This window comes from Solea senegalensis, linkage group LG17 (genome assembly GCF_019176455.1).
Source record: "Solea senegalensis isolate Sse05_10M linkage group LG17, IFAPA_SoseM_1, whole genome shotgun sequence".
Lineage (NCBI taxonomy): Eukaryota > Metazoa > Chordata > Actinopteri > Pleuronectiformes > Soleidae > Solea > Solea senegalensis.
The window spans coordinates 17,885,743-17,909,730 of NC_058037.1; the positions used below are offsets into that span (position 1 = coordinate 17,885,743).

Here is a 23,988-nt window from a genome sequence, read left to right on the forward strand (position 1 = left end):
TCATTTCTCGCCTCAAATGATCTTAAAACTTTGTTCCGGGACACAGAAAAATATTTATTTCAGATTTATATTTCTATTATCTGCTGCTATGCTCCGCCGAAATGTATTCTGGGATACATGGCCATCCCAAGTACGCTTAAGTCACCTCCGATGCATACTTGGTAAACATGGGCGGAGCGAGAACACTTCCGGGTTTGAGAACCGTCCTCGCTGTTCGCTTACTTGAGAATTGGAACAGCACTTGGACTGAGGCTGATGACGTTTTCACAAGTACGGGAGTACACAAGTACGCACAAGTACGCACAAGTATGGATATTGAGAAACGGCCATTGTTCAAGATGGCGTGCAGCTTTGACAGCATCCTCCTCTCTGACACTGCTGTCAGAGAGTCCAGCTCCACCCCCACCACATCACTGGCCTTACGGATCAGCTTATTGAGTCTGTTGGCATCTGCAACCCTCAGCCTGCTGCCCCAGCAAGCAACAGCATAGAGGATCGCACCAGCCACCACAGACTAGATAGATAGAGAGAAGATCTTGTGCATAGTCCAGCAGGACCTCAGGCGCCTCAGAAAATAGAGATAACTCTGGCCCTTCTTGTAGAGAGCGTCAGTGTATTACCGGTACACTGTAATAAACTGGTGGAGAAGCACACACCCAAAAACAAGGATTAAATCTGGTTTCTAACCTTCACAGGCACCACATAAGCTAAAATCTGGCACAGATGTGTTTATGGTAAACATCTAAATATGCTACAGCAAGACAGCATAGAAGTGCTTCAGTTAAATGAGCTCATTGAATCGGTTGGAATCTTAGACATGGGGTTGTGGCATCAAGAGGGAATGACACATAACTCCAGCAAATTGCACCACATGTGGCCCACAATAGTCATGATCAATGGAAAAACACAGGAAATAGTATTTAAAACAACAGGTCAATATTTGGAGTATTCTCTGACTTTAGCATGATGAAATATATGAATATATATGCTTAGTGCTTCTGCCATCAGGTGCTCATTAAAATCGTGTAAGTAAACGGAGCAGGAAACACTCAAATTCAATTCATGAATATGTCACATATGAATAATCGGTCCTCACCTGCCACATAGTCACCTATTCCAACTGTTGTCAGAGTGATGACCACAAAATATGTGGACTCCAGAGCTGTCCAGCCTTCTATGTATTTGAAGATCACTGCTGGGATGGTGACAAAGAGGATGCAGCCAGCCAGGATGAAGAGAAGGGTGGAGGCCACACGGATCTTAGTCTGACTGATCTGGTTGTGTTTGTTCTATGATATGAAAGAAAGTCTGTCACACATGGTATAAAGGTATAAAGAAGATGTTCTCGATTATTTCTAAGGACTCAAACAAGATACTGTATATATATGTATATGTACATATGTATATACATATGTGTATATATGTATATGTATATACATATACATATTATACATATATATATATGTATATGTATATAAACCTCATGTGTTTCCCGTGGAATCATTTGATGATCAGTTTTAACTGGTTTGACTTTAGAAATCAACCTATGAATTATTCCATATTACAAAACAAAGATGAGCCCGCTGGCAATGACCTCCTGACTCCTGTGCTCCTGCATTTGAGAACCCCTGCTATATAAAGAAGTAAATGTATGAAAAACACAGTCAGAGGCGGAATGGGACAATAATTCAGGCCGGGAATTTGATGCCATTCCAGGCCACCCTTCTCATGCAGACCACCATACCTCTAGTTGCGTATTCTAACCCTATTTGATAGTTAAAATAAATTTGTGTAATTATTTGGCTCAATGGTCACCACAGACACACACACACACACACACACACTTCTCTGTGTATACATACACTACCGGTCAAAAGTTTTAGAACACCCCAACTTTTCCAGTTTTTTTATTGAAAATTATGCATTTTAATGTCTCATTGTACTCTGAAATGAAAGCATAGAACAAAAAAAACAATTGAGGTCAAAAAAGAAATCATGGAATCAATTTATAAACCAAAATGTATTCTATATTCCCATAAATGTGTGGGACTTGTAGGTTGCTTTGCTTTCACTCTTCTGTCCAGTTCATCTCAAACCAGCTCGATGGGGTTTAAGTCTGGAGTCTGTGCCATTCCATGTTTTCAAACTTACCATCTTGTTCTTTTTTCCTGAGGTAGTTCTGGCATAGCTTGGACGTATGTTTTGGGTCATTATCTTGCTGTAGGATGAACCCCTGAGCAACTAGGCGCATACCAGAGGGTACTGCATGGCGCTGCAGAATGCTGTGGTAGCCGTTTTGGTTCAGGGTGCCTCTCACTCTGTACAAGTCACCGAGCCTGGATCCAGAAAAACAGCCCCAGACCATCCTTCATGAGTCCTCCTTCATGTTTGACAGTTGATGTCACACACTGAGGAACCATCCTTTTGCCAACTTGATGGTGTACGAAACTCCTGCGTGATGAACCGAAGATTTCAAACTTTGATTCATCAGTCCATAACACCTTCTTCCGGTCTTCAGTAGTCCATTGGCGGTGTTTCATGGCCCAGGCAAGCCTCTTCTTCTTATTCTGACGTCTTAGCAATAGCTTTCTTGCTGCAACTCGACCGTTCAAACGTGCAACTCTAAGTCTTCTCTTCACAGTTGAAACTGAGACTTGATTACTATGACCACTATTAAGCTGTGCTTGAAGCTGTTGTCCTGTGAGCCACGTATCACGCAAGCTGTTGACTCTCAGAAACTTGTCCTTTGATTCTGTTGTGGCTTTGGGTCTGCCAGACCTCTTCCTGTCAGAGTTTCTCACAGTTTCTGAGTGCATTTTGATGATGAAGGAAACTTTACTGACTGACACCTTGACTTTCTTCACAATTTCTCTGTAGGAAAACATTTTTAAGTGTTATGATGGTCTGTCTCTTCCATTGTTAATTGCCTTTTTCTTGCAATTTTTATGGTAACACACTACTTTCTGCAGTACAATACTGCAAAAAAATGATGCTCACAAGGTTATGGTACCACAGTGTGTTCCAACACTACATTTATGCAGACAGATGGGGTCGTAAGTAATAAAGAAAAGTCCTACACCTGTAGGAATTGGTAGCACCAACTTTCAAGGCTTGATCAACCTCCATTGCTGCAGAACAGCTCTAAGTTGTTAACCCATTTCTTGTTCCCTGAAAAAGGCCATTCTGAAATGTATATTATTTTTCAGTTTTGGGTAACCTTACCTTTTTTTTAACCTAGCAGTTCACAGGGGTGCCTACTTACCTTTGTACAATTTCAAGCTATTCATTGGCTTGAATTTCTATAAAAAACTGGAAAAATTGGGGTGTTCTAAAACTTTTGACTGGTAGTGTATATATATTCATTGATTGATTTTATATTATTAATGATTGCACACACAACCCAGAAAGACAGGTGTCTGTGAACACAGCCTATAAAGTTTATAGTCGTACTATATAAAGCTTGTATATATTATAATGATAGTCAAACTATCATTTATGGTGCAGAATTACAATAAAAAAACTGCCAAACTGCAGCCTAATAGATTAAGAGTAAACAAAAAAAGCTAGCTGTATTTAATTATGATTTATTATGTCAGCATGTATAAACTATCATGTAGTGGCTCAAACATTATGCAACAAAATCATATTTTTCATTCATCTCTAGGTATTCTGGATTGATAGTCGGGCCGTGTGTGTGTGTGTGTGGAGGGGGCTGGGGCGGTGCCTCCGTGAGACACACAGTCTGTGGTGGTGACGGTGATTGAACGATAAACGCAATGAAAGCTATAGCGTTTTTGACTGACCTTCCCTCCTGGTGAACATGTCGCTGCATCTCTGACAAGGGTTTTCCGTTTTCTGTCCCTCTCTCTCTCTGCTCCACCTTTCCTTTTCTTCTGTCCCTCCATTTCTCTCAACTACTAGAGTGAAGACAGTGGAGCTAATTGATTGTTGTGTGACACCACCAGGTCACCGAGCTGCGTCATTACGTAACTAGATGGATTGATTTGATTGGCCCGGGCGTCCGGTAACTCCAGTCCAGTGACTGTTTAAGTCAGGCCAGGATGGCCATCGGGAGCACCGGGAAGCGTCAGTCCGCCACTGCACACAGGTATTCGCTCTTCATTTCCAGCCAGTCACAGAGCAATAGACAGGATTCTGCATCACTGACCCCCAAGACACAGTGGTGGGCTGTCAGGGCCAGCAGGTCCTTCTCTGCTGGCCCTGACAATATCAAAAAAGTATTTTTTTATTATTATGATTATTATTATTTTTAATAATCAAATTAATGTGTGTCTGAATATGTCTGAATTCAATTACTTTTTCAGTATGTTATGATTATATTTCCAGAAAGAATATGGTTATTTTTTGTGAAGCTGAGCTGGATTTTCCTGGATGTCATTAAATGCATCACAGCTCCGTGGACCTGCTCTAGTAGTATTGCTGGCCTTTCGTTGAAGCTGCCATTTCCTATTTGGTTATAACTTTGACTGACGTGTGTCATCAGCCAATCAAAATGTGATATCATAGTGACAGAACGCCCCAGGCCCAGCGATGTGTCTGGCGGTAGCCCCCGCTGTTGTCATCAACGGCGTTTGAACCTTTGGCGGGTTTTTAAGTAAACTATGATCACTGCATTAACACCACTGATCCATCATGTTTCTGATCTCCTTTGTGAATTTTAGAAGTGGTGAGGACAAAACTGTTGATCATAAATAGTGCCGGGGACGTGTTCCCCGCGTAGCTGATGCCTATGCTTATGTGGAAGCTTGTTTTTGTGTCATAAAGTGGCTTGTGAAATTGCGTTTGCTGAGTGACATAACGGAAGATGTGGTGCTAATGATGCAGTAGCCTAGTAGTGGTGTGCATGTGCGCTATGGTTGTTGCAGATCAACTGTCTCGTGAATATAGTGCATAATAGTGTGTTTTGTATGTGGTTGTGTTTGTGCATGTTATTTTTTTTTTTTACTGAAGGCCCTTACTGAAACCTCACGGTACGCTACTGCCAAGACGCATTCGCTGACCTCCAGGAAATCTCATGTAACACACATCAGTATATGCAGTATGACTTACCCGAAACATTTTCTCCACCTTGGCGATGCTTTTGACAAATATTGTACCAAGCTGGTCCCCGACGCCTGCCAGCAAGAAACCAAATAGAGGAATGCCAAATATTGCATACAGGATGCAGAAGATCTTCCCTCCCTCTGTGCTTGGGGCAATGTTCCCATAACCTGGAGGAGCAAAACCAGTTTTACACTGGTTAGTTTATTTCAGTGGATGTGCAACATGCATATTAGACATTTGGCCGAATGCATGAACACTTAGTCACTACTTCTATCACATCTGTAGGTTTTTTCTAGTACAAATAAAATGTAGTTTTAACATCATCATTATGATTTCAAGCCATGAAACCAAGGAAATTAAATGAAACTGAATCTGTGGATAAAAGTCGACTGACTTTTATCCACAGATTCAGTTTCATTTAATTTTCCTTAGGGTTTTCCGTTTTCTGTCCCTCTCTCTCTCTGCTCCACCTTTCCTTTTCTTCTGTCCCTCCATTTCTCTCAACTACTAGAGTGAAGACAGTGGAGCTAATTGATTGTTGTGTGACACCACCAGGTCACCGAGCTGCGTCATTACGTAACTAGATGGATTGATTTGATTGGCCCGGGCGTCCGGTAACTCCAGTCCAGTGACTGTTTAAGTCAGGCCAGGATGGCCATCGGGAGCACCGGGAAGCGTCAGTCCGCCACTGCACACAGGTATTAGCTCTTCATTTCCAGCCAGTCACAATCGGTATATAATCGGTAACAAGATTATAACAAATCACCAGTGTTAATATAGCAGCTACAACAGAGTATTAGGGCCACATTGAGAAAAAAAATAAAGTCTTAATTTATGAGAATTTACAAGATAAAAGTCGTAATATTCTAACCTGTTGTTTTAGAAGAAGAGAGCTAGAAAATGCATCTTTTCCGCACAAAGAACCAGGCGGACTTAGAGGAAATGCTGCTTTTGTGGTGGGAAAATAGCTTTAACTGGTGCACTGCAGGGTTATCGGTGCCATTCAGAGGAGTTTTGTGGTTTCTCTAGTTTATCATGTTATGAATCCATATGACATAAGGCGGTAGGGTCTCTGCAGGTGTACTGCCGGCGTTGGAGACACTGTGCTCACCGGACCTCGACTCCTTCTGGATCCAAAATCTGGTGTTGTAGTCAAGACCACCTAAACCAAGACCAAGTCGAGATCAAGAACTCAGTGTATTGAGACCAAGACAAGACCAAGACCGAGGCAGTAAAAGTTGGACGTGGTCTCAGCCGTCTCCGTTGCAGAAATTAGACGTTGTGCTGTGTTTTCTTTTGGAGGTATTTATGCACAAAAAGTCTTTGTGGTTCAGGTAACCACATTTTATTCTAGATGAGTCGGCTGACATCTTCTCACGGCCTCTTCTCCTGTCACTCACATGCACTTTTGTGGGGGAGTGTGAAAGGGGGTGGGAGGGGTGACAGCCGTTAACGGTGACAACAATTTCAAATGATAAACGAGTCAAGTTATTGGTTGTACCCGAAGCAATACTATTTACACACAATCACAGTAATGATATTAACAAGTTCATCCAAAAATGCACAGGCAATTTATTGATATCCCCAAAGTTGTGGTCTTGAAATAAAATCCCAAGTCTGCTTTGTCCGAGACAAGACTGAGGAAAATTGCAGTCGATTCAGAGACGAGACCGAGACCTTCAACAAAGGGTCTCCAGACCAAGACTGATCTCGAGTACTACAATAAAACCAAAATCTCCAAATCAGTCGGATTGTTTCTTGAGAAACCACAAAACCCCTCTGAATGACAGCTGATGACTTTATTCTTGTAAATTTACCTCTCTTGTAAATGTACGACTTTTTTGTCGAAGTCTGTGAATTATAATACTCTGTTCTAAGTAGCTAATTTGCCCGAAAGATTTCTTTAAATATAAATCACTGTGCATAGAGAGAATTCCCTCAGTCAGTATTGCTTGAAAGAACCTGTTTTCAAATGAAGGATGTGGCATTAAAATATTGTTACATCATTTCTGTTGACAAAGACCAAACAGAAACAAGGTTACTGCACACAGCAGCTTTGATTTTGCACTTTGAATGTGTTCATGTACCTGCTAAATGGCCAATGACCAAAAAAGTGGTATAAAGGATATTGATTTTATGCTTTATAACTTGTATGTTGCTGTGCCTTTAACTCTGTAAAGCACTTTGGTCAACCTTGGTTATTTACTTAAGAAATAAAGTTGACTTGATTTGACTTTATCAGCCTCATGAAACAATTACACTTTGCCATATTTTCTTTTTCAAAAGAAACTCTTCCATCTTCAGTTTGTATTGAGCAAACATTGGTACCATCATTTCTACTCTGCAGACCCAAAAACTCAAAACACTATTGATATCTGACACTAGCGGTCTCAGATTGTGAGTAGGTGAAAAAAAAGACATGTGTGTGAACGATAATGTCCTCACATTTGATCAGCATTGTTATATATATCAAATTCCTGAAAAAATATCTGCAATTGAAACATTTTTTATCATGTAAACATGAACAAGTGAAGAGGGATCCAATTATTATATTATATTATTGTTATTCTAAAAGTTATTAACATACAAATGCTTAATGAGAACAAACATTATCCCTGATACATTGAATTGTTGGACTCCTGAAATGCCATGTCTAGAAGAAAGCGTTACTCTGTCCTAAAGTATTGAAAAATAATGGTTCAAAGCATAACAGATATTGTCAGAGTGACTGCTTCACCGATTACAATAATGCAGGTACCTTCTGTCATATATGGATGAACGGGATGAATTATTGTATTGTAGTGGAAAACACTGACTTCATTAACCACAGGAAGAGCACGAGAGACATAAGTCATAAGCTTCACTGCAGTGATGCTGGTGTGTCTTATTTTATTTTTTGGTTTTTGTGTAAATGGTCGTAAAGCATGAGGTTTTGACTAATCACAGGGCAGTTCAGACAGAGAGAGAGAGAGCAGATGCTCATATTACTTTGCATTCATGTTCTTTCTAAACACCTAATGCTGGAAAGAGTCTAAAAGAAAGTTGGACAATAAATGCACTACACAGTGAGTTTCAGAGATGGAGAGATTGTAATCACAGTACCTATGGTTGTGATGACAGTCCCAGCAAAGAAGAAGGCACTTCCCAGGTCCCAGTGACTGGAGTTGTAGGATGTGTCACCAACGGGATTCACTCCTGCATTCACAGCCTCCACAGAGTGCTGCAGGGAAAAACAAGGACACATTGATTTCCCTCTGGTCTCATTAGAATTATAATCTCTCCCTTCCTTACTGCTGGTGGTGTTCATTATAGTGTAGTTATTAGTGCTAATTCTGGTATGCAGAATTTAAGTATGGTACATTCAGCTCAGGCATGATTAAAGCACCACCCAGTGATGGCAGTTCTGTAGATAGTGAACAAAAACCAGGAGGTAGGCATGTGTACAAATGATCAGCATGGCACAGAAGTGCTGACTGTAAAAGTAGTTTTAAGTTTTAATTCTGATATGCAATTATGTTAAAAGTACATTAAGCAGGTGTTTATTCAATTCAATTCAATTTTATTTGTATAGCGCCAAATCATAACATAAATTATCTCAAGGCACTGTACATAGACAACATCAAGGAGAGCAGAGAAACCCAACAGTTTACACAATGAGCAAACACTAGGCATCAGTGGAGAGAAAAAACTCTGACAGAACCAGGCTCAGAGATGTGCAGTCATCTGTCAGAACTTGTGCTGCAGCATTTTGAATGAACTGAAGGGTTCTAACAGACTTGTTGGAACATCCTGATAATAAGGAGTTAAAGTAATCTAATCTAGATGTAAAAAAAGCATTAACTAGTTTTTCAGTGTCCTGTAAGGACAGAATGTTACTAATTTTCATAATGTTCCGCAGGTGGAAGAAGGCTGTTCTGGAAATTAGTTTTATGTGTGAATCAAATGACATTTCCTGGTTAAAAGTAACTCCAAGGTTCCTCACAGTGGAACTGGAAGCCAGGGTGATGTCATCTAAAGTGACAATGTGATCAGAAAGTTTTTCTCTGAGGTGTTTAGGGCCGAGTATAAAAGTTTAAAAGTAGAAAGTTACAGGTCATCCAGGACTTAATGTCTCTGAGACATTCCTGTAGTTGAACAACCTGATTTATTTCATCCGGCCTCATTGATAAATATAGCTGTGTGTCATCTGCATAACAATGAAAGTGTATGTTATGCTTTCTAATAATGTTCCCTAGAGGAAGCATATATAAGGTAAAAAGTATAGGCCCAAGCACTGAGCCTTGTGGAACTCCACAATTAACTTGTGTTTGTAGTGAGGCTTTATCATTAACATGAACAAACTGGAATCTATCAGATAAGTATGATTTAAACCAGCAGAGGGCAGCACCTGTGATACCAAGAGTCTGCTCCAATCAGTAGAATATTATGATCAATGGTGTCAAATGCAGCACTAAGATCTAACAGGACAAGTAAAGAAACTAGACCATTATCTGAGTTACTAACTTTAACTAGTGCTGTTTCTGTGCTATGGTTTAATCTAAAACCTGACTGTCTTCAAACAGGCCATTAATGCGCAAATATTCACATAATTGATTAGCAACTGCCTTTTCTAAGATTTTAGAGACAAAGGGAAGATTAGATATAGGTCGGTAATTAGCTAAAATATCTGGGTCAAGGGTCGCTTTTTTTAGAAGGGGTTTAATAACTGCTACTTTAAACGTTTGGGGCACATATCCAGTTAATAAGGATAGATTAATTTGACTTAATATAGAGTTGTTAATTAAAGGAAACACATCTTTAAACAGTTTGGTGGAGATAGGATCTAACTGACAGGTTGATGGCTTAGATGATGAAACTAATGATGTTAACTCAGGGAGATCTATAGGGGAGAAACTGTCTAACTGTGCACCTGGTGCTTCTAAAGCTCTTGTGCTAGAAGATGAGTCAGTCCCAATATGAGGGAGGAGATGATCAGTTTTTTTCTCTAATTGATGTTATTTTATTCACAAAGACATTGATAAAGTCATCACTGCTCAGTGTTAAAGGAATAGATGGTTCAGTGGAGCTGTGGCTCTGTCAGCCTGGCTACAGTGCTGAAACGAAATCTATGATTATTCTTATTTTCTTCAATTAGAGAAGAATAATAGGCAACTCTAGCTTTGTGTAGGGCTTTTTTGTAAGCTACAAAACCATCTTTCCAGGCTATATGAAGTTCCTCTAGGTTACTGGAGCGCCATTTTCTTTCTAATTTACGTAACGTCTGTTTAAGAGCACGAGTATTGGAGTTAAACCATGGTGCTCGTCTCATCTGATTCACCACTTTCTTTTTCAGAGGGGCAACACGATCTAATGTAGTACGCAGTGAGGCTGCTGTACTATCAACAATCTATGAGGGCGGGAGTAAAATCACAAAAGGTACCTTCAGATGTACTGACATATGGCACAGAGTTAAATAAAGGTTGCACTGTCTCTTTGAATGTATTCATATTATTATCAGACAGGCACCGGCTGTAGCTGTATTTCTTATTTATGTTATTGTAGTTCATTATTGAACAATTAAATGTGAGTAAATAATGATCAGTAAGGAGAGCGTTTTGAGGAACTATGTTTAAATTATCAATATCAATACCATAAGTTAAAACAAAATCGAGGGTGTGATTAAGGCAATGAGTTGGTTTATTAACATGTTGAATAAAACCTATTGATTCCAACAGCGAGTTAAATGCGCAGCTAAGACTATCACGATCAACATCTACATGGATGTTGAAATCCCCTACAATTATGATTTGATCTGTTTTAAGCACTAACTCAGATAAGAACTCAGAGAACTCTGATAGGAACTCTGAATAAGGTGCAGGTGGACGATAAACTGTGACTATCATAATTGGTGTCTGTAATTTAGATTAAGAATAGTGCTTTCAAACGATGAATATCCTGGTTTGGCCTTGACTCATTTAGACTAACGTAATCTTCTTCATGTAACCAATTTTCAGTTACACAGAATAAATCAATACAATTGTCAGAAATTAGATCATTTATTAAAACAGATTTTGAGGAGAGAGACCTTATATTTAATAGTCCACATTTAAAAGTGCTATTACTTGACTCTATTTCATTGTTGGTATTAATCTTTATTAAGTTAGAAACAGAAGAGGAGTTAGACATAACTCCTCTTCTGTTTGTTATTGGTTTATTTACTTTATTTACTTTAGTTTTTACTTTAGTAGGTCGAGGGGCAGACACAGTCTCTATGGGGTTTTCAATAGGTGACTGCTCGAAAAGAAGCACAGAGAAGCATGAAAGACTGCAACTCTGTGTCCTGGTCTCAACTCTGGATTGTCATGGGTTTCTAATAAAATGTCCTAAGCTGCTAGATAAGAGAGCTGCTCCATCCAAAGTGGGATGGACGCCGTCTCTCCTCATGAGACCAGGTTTCCCCCAGAAGTTTTGCCAGTTATCTAAAAACCCAATGTTGTTTTCTGGACACCACCGTCGAGGTAGCGATTGAATGACGACATGCGGCTATACATGTCATCACTGGTCACATTGGGCAAAGGACCAGAGAAGATTACGCTGTCAGACATTGTCAACATTAACTTTTGTGACCACCGATTGGCGTAATCAGGTGTCATTACCGCCGACATGAATAATAACTTTACTAAATTTACAAATATCTGTAGGGTCACACGGTGTTGTAGTGGTTAGCACTCTCGCCTTGCAGCGAGAAGACCCGGGTTCGAGCCCCGGTTGGAACAAGGGCCTTTCTGCATGGAGTTTGCATGTTCTCCCCGTGTGTGCGTGGGTTCTCTCCGGGTTCTCCGGCTTCCTCCCATAGTCCAAAAACATGCAATGTGGGGATTAGGTGAATTGGACACTCTAAATTGACCATAGGAGTGAGTGTGAGAGTGAATGGTTGTTTGTCTCTAGTTGTGTGTGGCCCTGCGATGGACTGGCGAACTGTCCAGGGTGTACCCCGCCTATCGCCCGATGTAGCTGAGATTGGCACAGCACCCCCCGCGACCCTCTGGTGGAGGATAAAGCGGTTAGATGATGACTGACTGACTGACAATTATCTGTAGTCAGTATCCGTTTATCAGAGGTAGACTGCGTTGTATACCATGGGTAGATTTATACCGAGAGTGGGTTTGATGCCAACCTACACTAGACCACGAGTTGATGTGTCCATGGGCAAGACAGTTAACCCTGAACTGCTCCTACAAATTTCAGTGTGTGAATGAGTATGACTGCATACAGATGCATACAGCAGTTTGAATCAATACTATAAAAGCACTATATCCTGTAAAAACAGACCATTTAGCGTTGTTGGTGTTACTGATCTACTGTATATTCAATACTGATCCACAATGGTAATATAAAGTTATATCTTCAGTCCTGTGCAGTCAAATTTCACCAGACTACATTTGGGATAGAAAAACTATTAATATTTGGAATTTGGAAATCAGACAATATCCTAGCTAGGTTATGTTTTACGTGTGGCAGAACAGCATCACTCTCTCTCGGACACACACACACTCATGAACGCACAGATTGTACTCCAGATGACCAAGTGCTTGCTGGCACCATGTTGTTTGCACCAACCTGAGTTTAACTGATCATCTTTTTCTGTAAATAAATGAAATGAGTTCATAGCAGTATCTGTGCAGAAGAGTTTGAATTTCATTTAGAGTCGTTTAAAAGTAATTTCTGCCACCAGGGGTCTCTCTATCAGTCAAACACAAATGAGCAGCACTTCCTTTTTAAGTGATAGGTCCACACACTCAAGGCTTTTATTTTATTAAGTCTGGACATTTTTAAGTTTTAAAATTACACATATTACACATTAAAAGTGTACTATTTATGGCAACTTTGAAAGGCAAACTGTAGCAACAGCATCTCTGCAAAGTGGATGACATCATTAAAAGGTGACCAATGAAACAGTCTGTTACCTTGAATACAAATTACCATGTATTTCTAAGGATTTAAAAAGTGTTACAGTTGGCTACTGTAAATATACCACTCAATAATATGTATGCATTTGTTGTCACTAGATATTTTACTGCAGAAATGCTACATATTGTATCTTTAAATAACGGAGTTTACACCTTTATATTGTTCATCTAGTTACCTTTTGTTAGGACAGGTTAGTTTTGTGGCCTTTGGGTCTGGATTGATAGATTATGTATATATATATATATATATATATATATATATATATATATATATATATATATATATTGATAGATACATTGGGGTCTAGAACAAGGGTTCCTGACTGGTCCAGGAGAGTGGGACCCCATGAAACACATCATTATGTTTTCCCAGTCTGTCCGGTCATTTCCCTGGAGAAGGCTTTAATGGCTGTATTCTTACTGACAAAATATATAAATATATATAAAGGCATTTAACTCATCGCCCTCTTGAGGCCCTCATGTTCTTTCAAGGCCTGTGTAAAGTTTAGGTTTTCAAACCTTATTTAACCAAAGAAAGTTATATACAGAGTGTCACAGAGACAATACAGACTGTTTAGATGAGATTAACTGATAATGTGTCATCATCAGTCAATCCCTCGTGTTTCACAGTGTGTGACTTTGGCTGAGGGACATCAGTGACATCATCACAACCACTGCCAGTGTTTTCTGTGAGGATTCATCGAGGCAGATGGAGAAGCCTAATTGATACTGTCACTGATAGCTGTATGACCAGCTAAAGGTCAAACACACAAGGACACACTTGTTTCTTCACATCCACAGTGAGTCAGTCTCTCGTCAAAAGTTCAACTTCAAGGTTTTTTAAACATTTATATTTTATACCCCAGCCCTTTGACCTGGTGGGGACTCAGACCGCCAACCCTGTGGTTACAAGCCAAGTTCCTTTTCCACTTGGCCATAGGCTGACCAAATAAAGATGATGGTAACCATGTTTTCCATCAACATACTTTCCATTAAAAAAGTGGGGTTTAAACCAATCTAACACTAAAACACAGCAACAGAGGCAACCCTTGGTCTCTCCCAGAACTATGCTGCCTTGTGGTTATCTCGCTGCCCAACCCAGTTGATTCACGGACCTGTCGGATCGTAGTACCCAAGGTCATCTTTCCCAGCTGCACAGATAACCCTTATGGCGACTATACTATACCAACTATACACTACCCAGATTTCCTTTTGTGCCTCAGAGTCATCCTTGACTGGCTTCTGAGCAGTTGTCCATCTTGACTCTCTCTTTGCAAAGAATAAACCAAGCTTCAATAATCAACTTTGATCCAACTTTATTTCTTCATCAGACACAACAACTTGGTGTCAGAAGTGGGATCTACGAGTGATCTTCTGAGCACTGTCCGAGATTGTCTGGTGAGAGAAATTTCATTCTAAAAATTTAAATGTGAACATTTTTTAAATAGGGATTAAATAAATCAGTAACTAAAAATCACTTAATTTTCCGGTTCCCAGAGCATTCCAAGATTGGCTATATGGTGTTTTCTCTACTGCTGGTGTTTTCTGTCCTGCTTGTGTTTTCTCTCCTGCTTGTGTTTTCTCTCCTGCTGGTGTTTTCTCCTGCTTGTGTTTTTCTGTTCTGCTTGTGTTTTCTCTCCTGCTGGTGTTTCTCTCCTGCTGTTGTTGTCTGTCCTGCTTGTGTTTTCTCTCCTGCTTGCTATCCTGGTGTTTCTGTCCTGCTGGTGTTTCTGCTCCTCTCCTGCTGGTGTTTTCTGTCCTGCTTGTGTTTTCTGTCCTGCTGTTTTTTCTCTCCTGCTGGTGTTTTTCTCCTGCTTGTGTTTTCTGTTCTATGTTGTATATAGCTTGTGTTATTATTAGCTGTAGTAATAATAATAATAATAACACATCATACTTATGTATCGCTTTTTTGGACACTCAAAGACACTTTAGCTGTAATAAATAAAATGTATTGTTCAAATAACAACATTTTTTATTATGCTTTTGATGTTCAGCTCCCTTTTGGTCACAACCGTGCGGTAAAGCAAATGCAGTACCGCACCAGCCGCTACGATTCTCCGGCCCATCTCCCGCTCCCTCGTCCCCTCACTCGTGAACAAGACCCTGAGATACTTGAACTCCTTCACCTGGGGCAAGGAGTCATTCCCTACCTGGAGAAGGCAATCCACCAGTTTCCTGCTAAGAGCCATGGACTCAGACTTAGAGGTGCTGATCTTCATCCCGACCGCTTCACACTCGGCCACGAACCGATCCAGTGAGCACTGAAGGTCGCAGGCCGACGAAGCCATGAGGACCACATCATCTGCAAAAAGCAGCGAAGTGATCTCAAGCCCGCCAAACCACAACCCCTCTCCCCCACGACTATGCCTTGATATCCTGTCCATGAAACAGGATTGGTGATAAAGCACACCCACAGGAAACAGGCCTGATTTAGTGCAGAGAACCCTGAGACAGCTCATACTTTGGGCGTATAGGGATTGGATGGCCCTAAGTAGTGCCCCCCTCACCCCATACTCCCGCAGCACCTCCCACAGTATCTCCCTGGGAACCCGATCATACGCCTTCTCCAGGTCCACAAAACACATGTAGACCAGATGGGCGTACTCCCAGGCCCCCTCCAGGATCCCTTCAAGAGTAAAGAGCTGAGAAGTGTGATGCCCCGGTAATTGGCACACACTCTCAGGTCACCACCCCAGTTTGCCACTCCTTCGGCACTGACCCCGACCTCCACGCAATGTTGAAGAGACGGGTCATCCAAGACAGCCCCTCCACACCCAGAACCATCAACCCCTGGGGTCTTGCCACTGCGGAGTTGTTTAACCACCCTCAGGGAGATTGACGATGATCCCCCATCAGCTTCCCTCTCTGCCTCCACCACAGAGGATTTAGGAGATCCTCAAAGTGTTCCTTCCACCGTCTAAGTCAGTAAATCTCTTCAGGAAACGTTCGGAATTCCTGAAGATTCGGGTAAGAAAAATGTGTTGGATTTTGCAAGTAAATTTCACAAGCGCTTGGACCGGGCCAATGCACTAGCAAAGGAGTCCCTATCAACGGTGCAGAATGCCATGAAGCGTCACTTTGATCATTCAGCGGTCTCACGTAGCTTTCAGGCAGGTGACAAAGTGCTAGCTTTACTGCCTGTCCCCGGTTCTTTTCTTATGGCCTGATTCTCTGGCCCATATGAGGTACGTGACTGCATATTATGTTATTGGTACTCTGGAATGACGGCGCATAACCGAGTGTGTCACATATAATATGTTGAAACGATACCAATCCAGAGAGGCGTTGCTAAGTCTGAACACCACGCCCGAAACTACTCTTGGCAGTTCAGCACTAATTGTGAACTAGATTCCGAGAATACCGGACCTTGATAATGGATTATCAAGGTCCCTCCTCGCACCAGAACACTCAGTCAGCAAATTCAGATATGTTGAAGGCGTTACCATTTCAGCTGACTCACCTCTCAGATGAACAACAATAAGAGGTCATTGACTTAGTTAACTGTTTTTCTTGTCTCTTTAGCGATGTTCCCACACAAACCACTGTGCTTCAGCATGACATAGATGTTAAGGGTGCCAAGCCAATTAATTAAACAACATCCATACCGTGTTAACCCGATTAAACGTGCCATAATGAGACAAGAAACAGCATATCTAATAAGAAACAGGTTAGCCAAGTCAAGTACCAGTCCTTGGAGCTCCCCTTGTCTCTTAGAGGCCAAAACAGATGGGTCCCCTCGTTTTATAACCGATTTTCGAAAGGTCAACGTTGTGACGGTCCCCGATTCATATCCTTTACTGCGGATAGAGGATTGTATAGATAATTTGGGCGCAGCTAAATTTGTGAGCAAACTCGACTTACTGAAAGCATGGTCCTCCTGAGCCATGCTCCTGTGCTCGCCGCTCCAGAGCTCTCTAAGCCATTTAAACTAAGTAAATTAAGTAGATGCAAGTGGGTGCAGTGCTGTTACAAATGGATGATGATGGGGTTGATCATCCAGTGAGCTATTGGCAGTTAGAGATATCTGTAATAACATTCTGACTAGCATTCTGATAGTGTGCATTTTGGACTTTCTGTGTATCTCACAGGACTACTGGAATTAAGCTAAGTGTCACTTCAGTAGGTCTTTCTTATTTGGTTGCTATTTCATTAATTGCTATTGTACCTAGCTGGGTTCTTTGACTTTTGACTTGTCTGTTTAGTCAAAGAACCCCTCAGGGTTCTGTCCTGGGCCCTCTCCTCTTCTCTCTGTACAGCAACTCTCTTGGTTCTGTTATTCTCTCTCATGGTTTTTCCTATCACAGCTACCCCGATGACACCCAACTCATTCTCGATTTTCCCAGCTCCGAAACACATGTAGCAGAACGGACATCTCTCAGTGGATGTCTGACCATCACCTGAAACTCAGTCTCGACAAGACTGAGTTTCTTTTTCTTCCAGAAAAGGGCTCTCCCACCGCAGAGCTGACCATCACCCTTGACAACTCTGTGGTAGCTGATAACCATCTCTCACTCACTGCCAACATTGCTGCAACAGCTCTTGTAGATACATGTTGCACAACATCAGAAGGATACAGCGTCTTCTAACCCAGAAGGTTCTGGTCCAGGCTCTTGTCATCTCACGCTTGGACTACTGCAACTCCCTCCTGGCTGGTCTCCCTGCGTGTGCCATACGACCTCTTCAGCTCATCCAGAATGCAGCGGCTCGACTGGTCTTCAACTTACCACGTTTTTAATAGTCACAATGTATGTTTGGACAAAATTACATTCTGGATATATGTAATAGTTTTTAATTTTGGATATCTGAAATGAAAATTATGAATAGTAACAACTGGATTGAAGAAGTCTGAAATGGGAGTTTGTCCTAGGAAGAATGTAATTGTTGATATCTTATATGTTCTTTATGACTAGCAAGAATTCAATTACAGATATCTGTAATACATGGGTTAGGGTTAGGGTCCAGTCCAGCTTTGTAAATGTTAAAACAGCTTTCCATAAGAGAGGGAGGGAGAGAGAGAGAGAGAGAGAGAGAGAGAGGGAGAGTAAGAGAGAGAGAGAAAGAGATTTTGATTTTTAAGTCTCCTTTATTTGCTCAGAGCATGTTATCCATTACATTTTGGCTCTGGAGGAGAAAAACAGAGGAAGATTCACATAAAAAAACATAAAACATAAAAAAATAATCAACTTAGGATTTGACCGAAAACTAAATCATCATCTTTCACAGAAAATAAAACTCCCTTCTCCCCCCACACTTGCAAAAAATCCACCAAATTATTTGTTAATCGATAAAAAGTAAAATCAGTTTTCAGTCTGGTCTTCATCAGTTTAGCATCCACGTCCACACTGTTCTCCACTCTATTTCTCCTGGTTATGTAGACGGCCATCTTTGATTGGCCGATTAAAAAAATAAATAACTGACAGTGATTTTTCTTTTTCCTGTCATATTTGTAACCAAGAATAAAAACAGAGTGAGAAAACGTTTCATTAAACAAAGAAAAAACCTGAAACAGAGGACTTAATCTAACACACTGTAAAAAACTGTGAAAGACAATTTCTCTCAGTGAACAGAAAGGACATGAATCAGTGACATTTGGATTTACAACAGAGATAAAAGCATTTACAGCCGCCACACCATGGAGAAGCCTCCACTGTAGGTCTCCAGCTTTCTTAGTTAGCGGTGGCTTATACAGAGCCTTCCACTCAGGCTTCTGAGCTGTTGTGAGGGACAGGTGGGTCCTCCAAGGAGTGTCCACTGTCCCCGAGCTTGCTCTGCAGTAATGCTTTTAAAACCAAGTAGTACATTGTCCTACCCGTCATGTTCCACAAACCATAATCAATAAGTGCAGACGGTCCCAGAAAAAGTCCACCATAGCGTCCTCCAGACATCAGCCGGTGCCACAGCATGGAGGACACAAGGTTGTTAATGATGAGGACTCAGCCTTTGAAGGATATCTTGGGTAAAATCCATCTCCACCTCATAAGACGACCTTCAACCTGTTCAATAAAAATGTCCCAGTTCTGGGAGGTGGAGGCTGCATCTCCAAGATGGACACCAAAATACTTAAGTCCTCCCCTTCTCCACACTAAGCCCCCGGGTAAAACCAGCTTCTTCTCCATCCCCTCCCCCACTGCCACAGCTTCACTTTTCTCCCAGTTAATTCTCGAGGAGGAGAGTTTCCCGAAGTCAGCAGCAGTTTGGGTGAGACCATCTATGTCAACCTGAGTCCTCACAGACAGAATGACGTCATCAGTGTATGCTGACAAATTAAAACAGCCCTCACAGCCAGGAAAGGACAGACCAGACAGACGAGACCTCAGCTTCTGGAGAAAAGGCTCCAGGTCCAGAGAGTAGAGCATGCCGACATTGAGCAGCCCTGTCTATCAACTCTCTGAACCTTAAAAGGAGCATTAATCTACCATTGACTTTAAGCACACTCTCAATGTCACTGTACAAGACCCTGATCTTAGCTATAAAACCTGAGCTGAAGCCATAAGCCTGCAGCATCTGCCACAGGTAATGGTGTTCAACTCTGTCAAAAGCTTTTTCTTGGTCTAGAGAAATCAGACCAAGCTTTGAGCCTAATGAACCAGAGAAGTCCAGAACATCCCGAATTCAGAATCAGCCTGCCAGGCACACAGTAGGTCTGGTCTACATGAATGACCTGGTCCATCACTCTCCAGAGCCTTGTTGCCAGGACTTTTGAGAGCAGCTTGTAGTTGGCACACAGCAGTGACACAGGACGCCAGTTCTCCACTTCCTGCAGGTCCAGGCTGTCCTGCAGGACACACAGTACGTCCTCCCCGATGATAGTCCAGAAAGTCTTATAGAATTCTGCAGGGAGACCATCTATGCCGGCGGCCTTCCCACTCTGAAGACTCTGCAGCGCCTCCTGTAGTTCTTGTGCAGAGAGCTGTGCCTCCAGCTGCTCCTTGTCTCCTTCGAACACTTTGGGCAAGTCCTATAGAAAAGACAGCGCCACCTCCGGATCCTCCAGTAGCTCTGTCTTGTAGAGATCCTGGTCGAAGGAGGAGGCGCACTGTCGAATCTCCCCATCCTCCTGCAGCAGTTGTCGGTCAGCAGATCTCAGAGAGTGCATCAGCCTCCTCTGTCCACTCCTACGGTCCAACCCAAAGAAAAAGTGGGACGGAGCGTCCATCCTGGCAACTTTGTTGAGGCGAGACCGCAGGAGAGCACCTTGAGCATGGACCAGCAGGTCTGACAGAGCTGATCGTTTTTCTTTCTCTGGCCAACGACAGCAGGTTGTCTCTGCAGCAAGCCCAGGTGTACTGGTTTTTGTTAGACACTTTTTTGAAGCAGTGTTTGGTTCCAAGTGATTCCTGTCTAAAGCAGCGTTCACTGTACAATTAAAATCACCTCCTAAAAACAGACGTGTGTCATCGGGACAGTTAAAAAGAGACAATTTCAAAGTATCTAAAAACACCAGTCTTTCTCCTGCAAGAACAGGAGCGTATACATTCATAAAAACCATTTTAGTTCTCTGGAACTCTGCTGTGATTTTTAAAAGTCGTCCAGGGACGATTTCATCTGCAGAGTAAGAAGAGGGGGTGAAATCTCTAGAAAAGAGAATCCCGACCCCCCACTGTTGCTTTGCTTGTGGCTTAAGACCACCTCCCCATTCCACTCCCTCCTCCAGTCACACTCATTGTCTGAGGTGCTGTGCGTTTCTTGGAGGAAAATAACATTTAGCTTCTTAGTCTGGATGAGCGTGAGTAGTGAAGCTCTCTTCACGTCTTCACGTGCACCGTTAATATTTAATGATCCCAGCTTTAACTCACACATCCTTCTATAAAAGCTGCATCCAGACAAAATCACACTCAGCAAAGTAAAGAGAGAAAGAGAAGAATGAATGAGTGAATTTGTTTTTTCTCTAACTGGATTCGTATTTTACTTTAATCGAAAAATCTCAGTGTCCATAAAAGCTGGTTGACCAAGATCTCCTTTGTTTTTCATCAGAGTTCTGACTGACTGATGGAAGAGTTTTAGGTCGAGGAAGAACTCTTCAACCATCACTCCCTTCCCTCCTTTAGTGTCGGCCAGAAACTTCCTGACACGAGAGAACAAGTAACTGCTGTTCACCTCAGTGTCTTCTTCACCAACCTGTGTGCTCTGTTTGTCCACCAGTGTGTCTTCCTGTGTGTCCTCTAACCTGTGAATTATCTTTTGACATTTTCTTATTTTTCGTGGTGGTTACTTTTGTTTCATTGTTTTTCCGTTTGATTGAACATTTCATCATTTCACCCATTGAATCATCAATAATATCGTCGTTTTTGTCCAGAGCAGCCTCTGCCACTCTGGTCACTGTCTGTCCTCTGACTGCAGAGGACTCAGTCTGGACACTCTGTCCATCAGGGCTTTCCCCTGTCTGTGTGTGTGCTGCGTCACTCTGTGCCTCCCTGTGTGTGTGTGCACGGTGTCTGTGTCTCAGGTGAGTGTGTCTGTGGTGTCTGTGGTGTGTGTGTGTGTGTCTGTGTCTGTGTCTGTGATGTCTGTGGGGTGTGTGAGTGGTGTGTGTGTCTGTGGTGTGTGTGTGTGTGTTGCGCGGGGACCAGCGGCTCTGACCGGCGGCTCCGCTGCAGCGGCAGAGGCATCAGCAGCAGCGTCAGGCCAGCGGTGTCCCTCTGCCCGGCAACCGAAACATTTGAGGGAGTGACATGAACTGTGTAATCATAATCATCTCTGAACTTCTCTGATGTGTTGTCCTTGAGTATCATGAACACTTGTCTCCTGAAAGACACGACGTGCTTCAGGAGAGCAGATTTACAGCCCAGCGGAATCATCTTTTTTCCCGTGCCGCGACAGTTCCTTCATCAGAGACTTAGAAACGGCGGAACATTTGAAATAATGATCTTTTTAGTAGGAGTCACCAGAGGTAACACCTGCACCAGAGATCCTTCCACCACCACACCGCTCTCAACCAGTTCATTCACTTTTTCAGTGCTGTCCAAAAAAATGACGACAGCACTGTTCATTCTTGAGGCGGACTTGACTCTGCCGTAGCCCACGACTGCACCCACAGCGAGGCCACGCCTCCACTGACACGCCGACATCCGGACACAGTCTAACAGCATGTCGGCGAGTAAGTTTCTCCAGCCCGGAGACTACAGGTGCTGCCATTACCTGCAGGAGTGCTGCAGCGCCAAACACAAATAACTCTAAAATTATAAACTATTAACAACTCAAAATCAATGGTCACAAAAGAAACATTAAATATCATCAAAAACCACCAAGCAGCAAAAAAGAAGAGGATAGAATAAGTCAGAAAAGTTTGAAAAACACTCACCCTGACCACGCTCTCAGCCACGCCCACTCCCAACATTCACTCACAGAGAGAGAGATAGCACCAATGATAATGTTGCTGGTCAGTTATATTGGAACATTGCTTTCTTGAGGCCTAAAAACAAGCAACTACATGACCATCCAACACAGTTCTGGTCTGAAGTTATTTTAAGGTGGAATATTAAGACAGTAATGTGATCTTACAGAGTGAAACCATTTCCACCTGACGTATTACCGCTATCATGCACCATTATAATATCAATCCATCAAGCTGCAAGTGATCTGGCTTTTAAAGGCAAGAGGAGAAGATGCTCTGATAATCAAATAGAGGCGGTGGTAAATGGGTAAATGGGATGCTGCATAGCAGCGTTTGGTCTTTAGGCCTGCGACAAAGAATGACAGCTATAGACAGTTATCACATTCCTGATGGCTGACCACTCCGCTTTTTACTCCAGATTCGTGGCTGTAGTCCAGTAACTGTCCCTGCACAACATTAGACTTTGTGATGTTTGTCCTTCAGTGATAGCATTTGACAAGAGATTTAAAATATTTTCTCCATCATCTAAATAATGTAAACTTAAATAATGTAAACTGTTAATGAAAATTCACCCTTCTCTCTCCCTCCCTCTCTCTCTCGAATAAAATGATTGGTCAGACTTTTATCAGAAATATATGAAAATTAAATAAGGACTTGACCATATCTGCACACTAAGAAAGCAGCTGATGTCAAGAGCTGGAAATCATAGCAGCATCCCATGCAAACACAGACTGAAAGTCTCAGGAGAATATAGTCTCAATTAGTCAAATCAGTTCCATTATTTTATCCCATGACAGACAATGTAGTGCCAACTCACAGTCACATCACAGCAGTGATTCAAAGAGCTTTCGAGATGAAGAACCATTAGTCTTTTTTACCAAAATTCAGGAACCTTAAAGCTGATGAAATACGTTGGTTCAAATTAATCAGCACCTTTTTCTCTTAATAACTACCTGGTAAATTCTGAAAATATGTGTGTGTTACTTGATTAAAGAGGTTTGTGGCACTGTGGTATGAGGTCTAACTGCCCATTAGACTCAAGGTGATACAATGATGATCAACCACACTGTTGCAGCTGGTAAACAAAATGAATAAAGTTTCGGTTATTGAAATTAATTATGGATCTGCCTAAATTATGGACTGTCATCCATTATTTATCCAGGGCAAAGCAGTTGTATCAAAAACTAACACAAAGAGATAAAGTCTTACATTATTCATCTCTCCAGCAAACAAATCAAGTCTCTGTAAACTGAGAAAAGTTCTGTCCTCCTTGACAATGTCATCTCTGAGGGGAAAAAGGATACTGGTGATCGTGAACCAAATCCGTAGCTGCTACAAGTGCTCTGACATTATTCTTTAGACATATACACTGTCAAATTCACTCCTCTTTTCCATCATCACTTCTTTTAAGCCTGGCCTTCAAAATAAGAGCCCCTGGCTTCAGCTACAGCTTCCTGTATAAACCTTCTGCACCTATAAGAAACAAAATAAAATTCATTGTATTTTTGTCTGTTTTTGTTTTATTTATAATTAATATTATCGATTACTGTATTATTTGTAAAACCACCATTGCAATATTCAGCAATGTTATAGCATGATTTCCAATATTGTGCAGCCCTAATTGGCTTTTCATACGCATTT

The 23,988-nt window shown here is 41.7% G+C and overlaps 1 protein-coding gene and 1 long non-coding RNA gene across 2 annotated transcripts in view; one reads left to right on the forward strand and one right to left on the reverse strand.

Moving 5' to 3' along the window:
• The window catches only part of kcnk10a (potassium channel, subfamily K, member 10a), a 40,959-nt gene that overhangs the window by 5,951 nt on the left and 11,020 nt on the right, over positions 1 to 23,988 (reverse strand). Inside the window, exons 3-5 of the mRNA XM_044049008.1 lie at positions 8,167 to 8,284; positions 5,071 to 5,231; positions 1,097 to 1,289 (exon numbers count right to left, since the gene is read on the reverse strand). Coding sequence (XP_043904943.1) covers positions 1,097 to 1,289; positions 5,071 to 5,231; positions 8,167 to 8,284 — 472 coding nt within the window. The remainder of the gene's footprint in view (positions 1 to 1,096; positions 1,290 to 5,070; positions 5,232 to 8,166; positions 8,285 to 23,988) is intronic.
• LOC122784001 lies at positions 3,337 to 15,032 on the forward strand. Its single transcript, XR_006362126.1, has 4 exons — positions 3,337 to 4,108; positions 5,620 to 5,762; positions 14,345 to 14,411; positions 15,008 to 15,032. It is a non-coding gene; the product is annotated as an uncharacterized LOC122784001 (long non-coding RNA).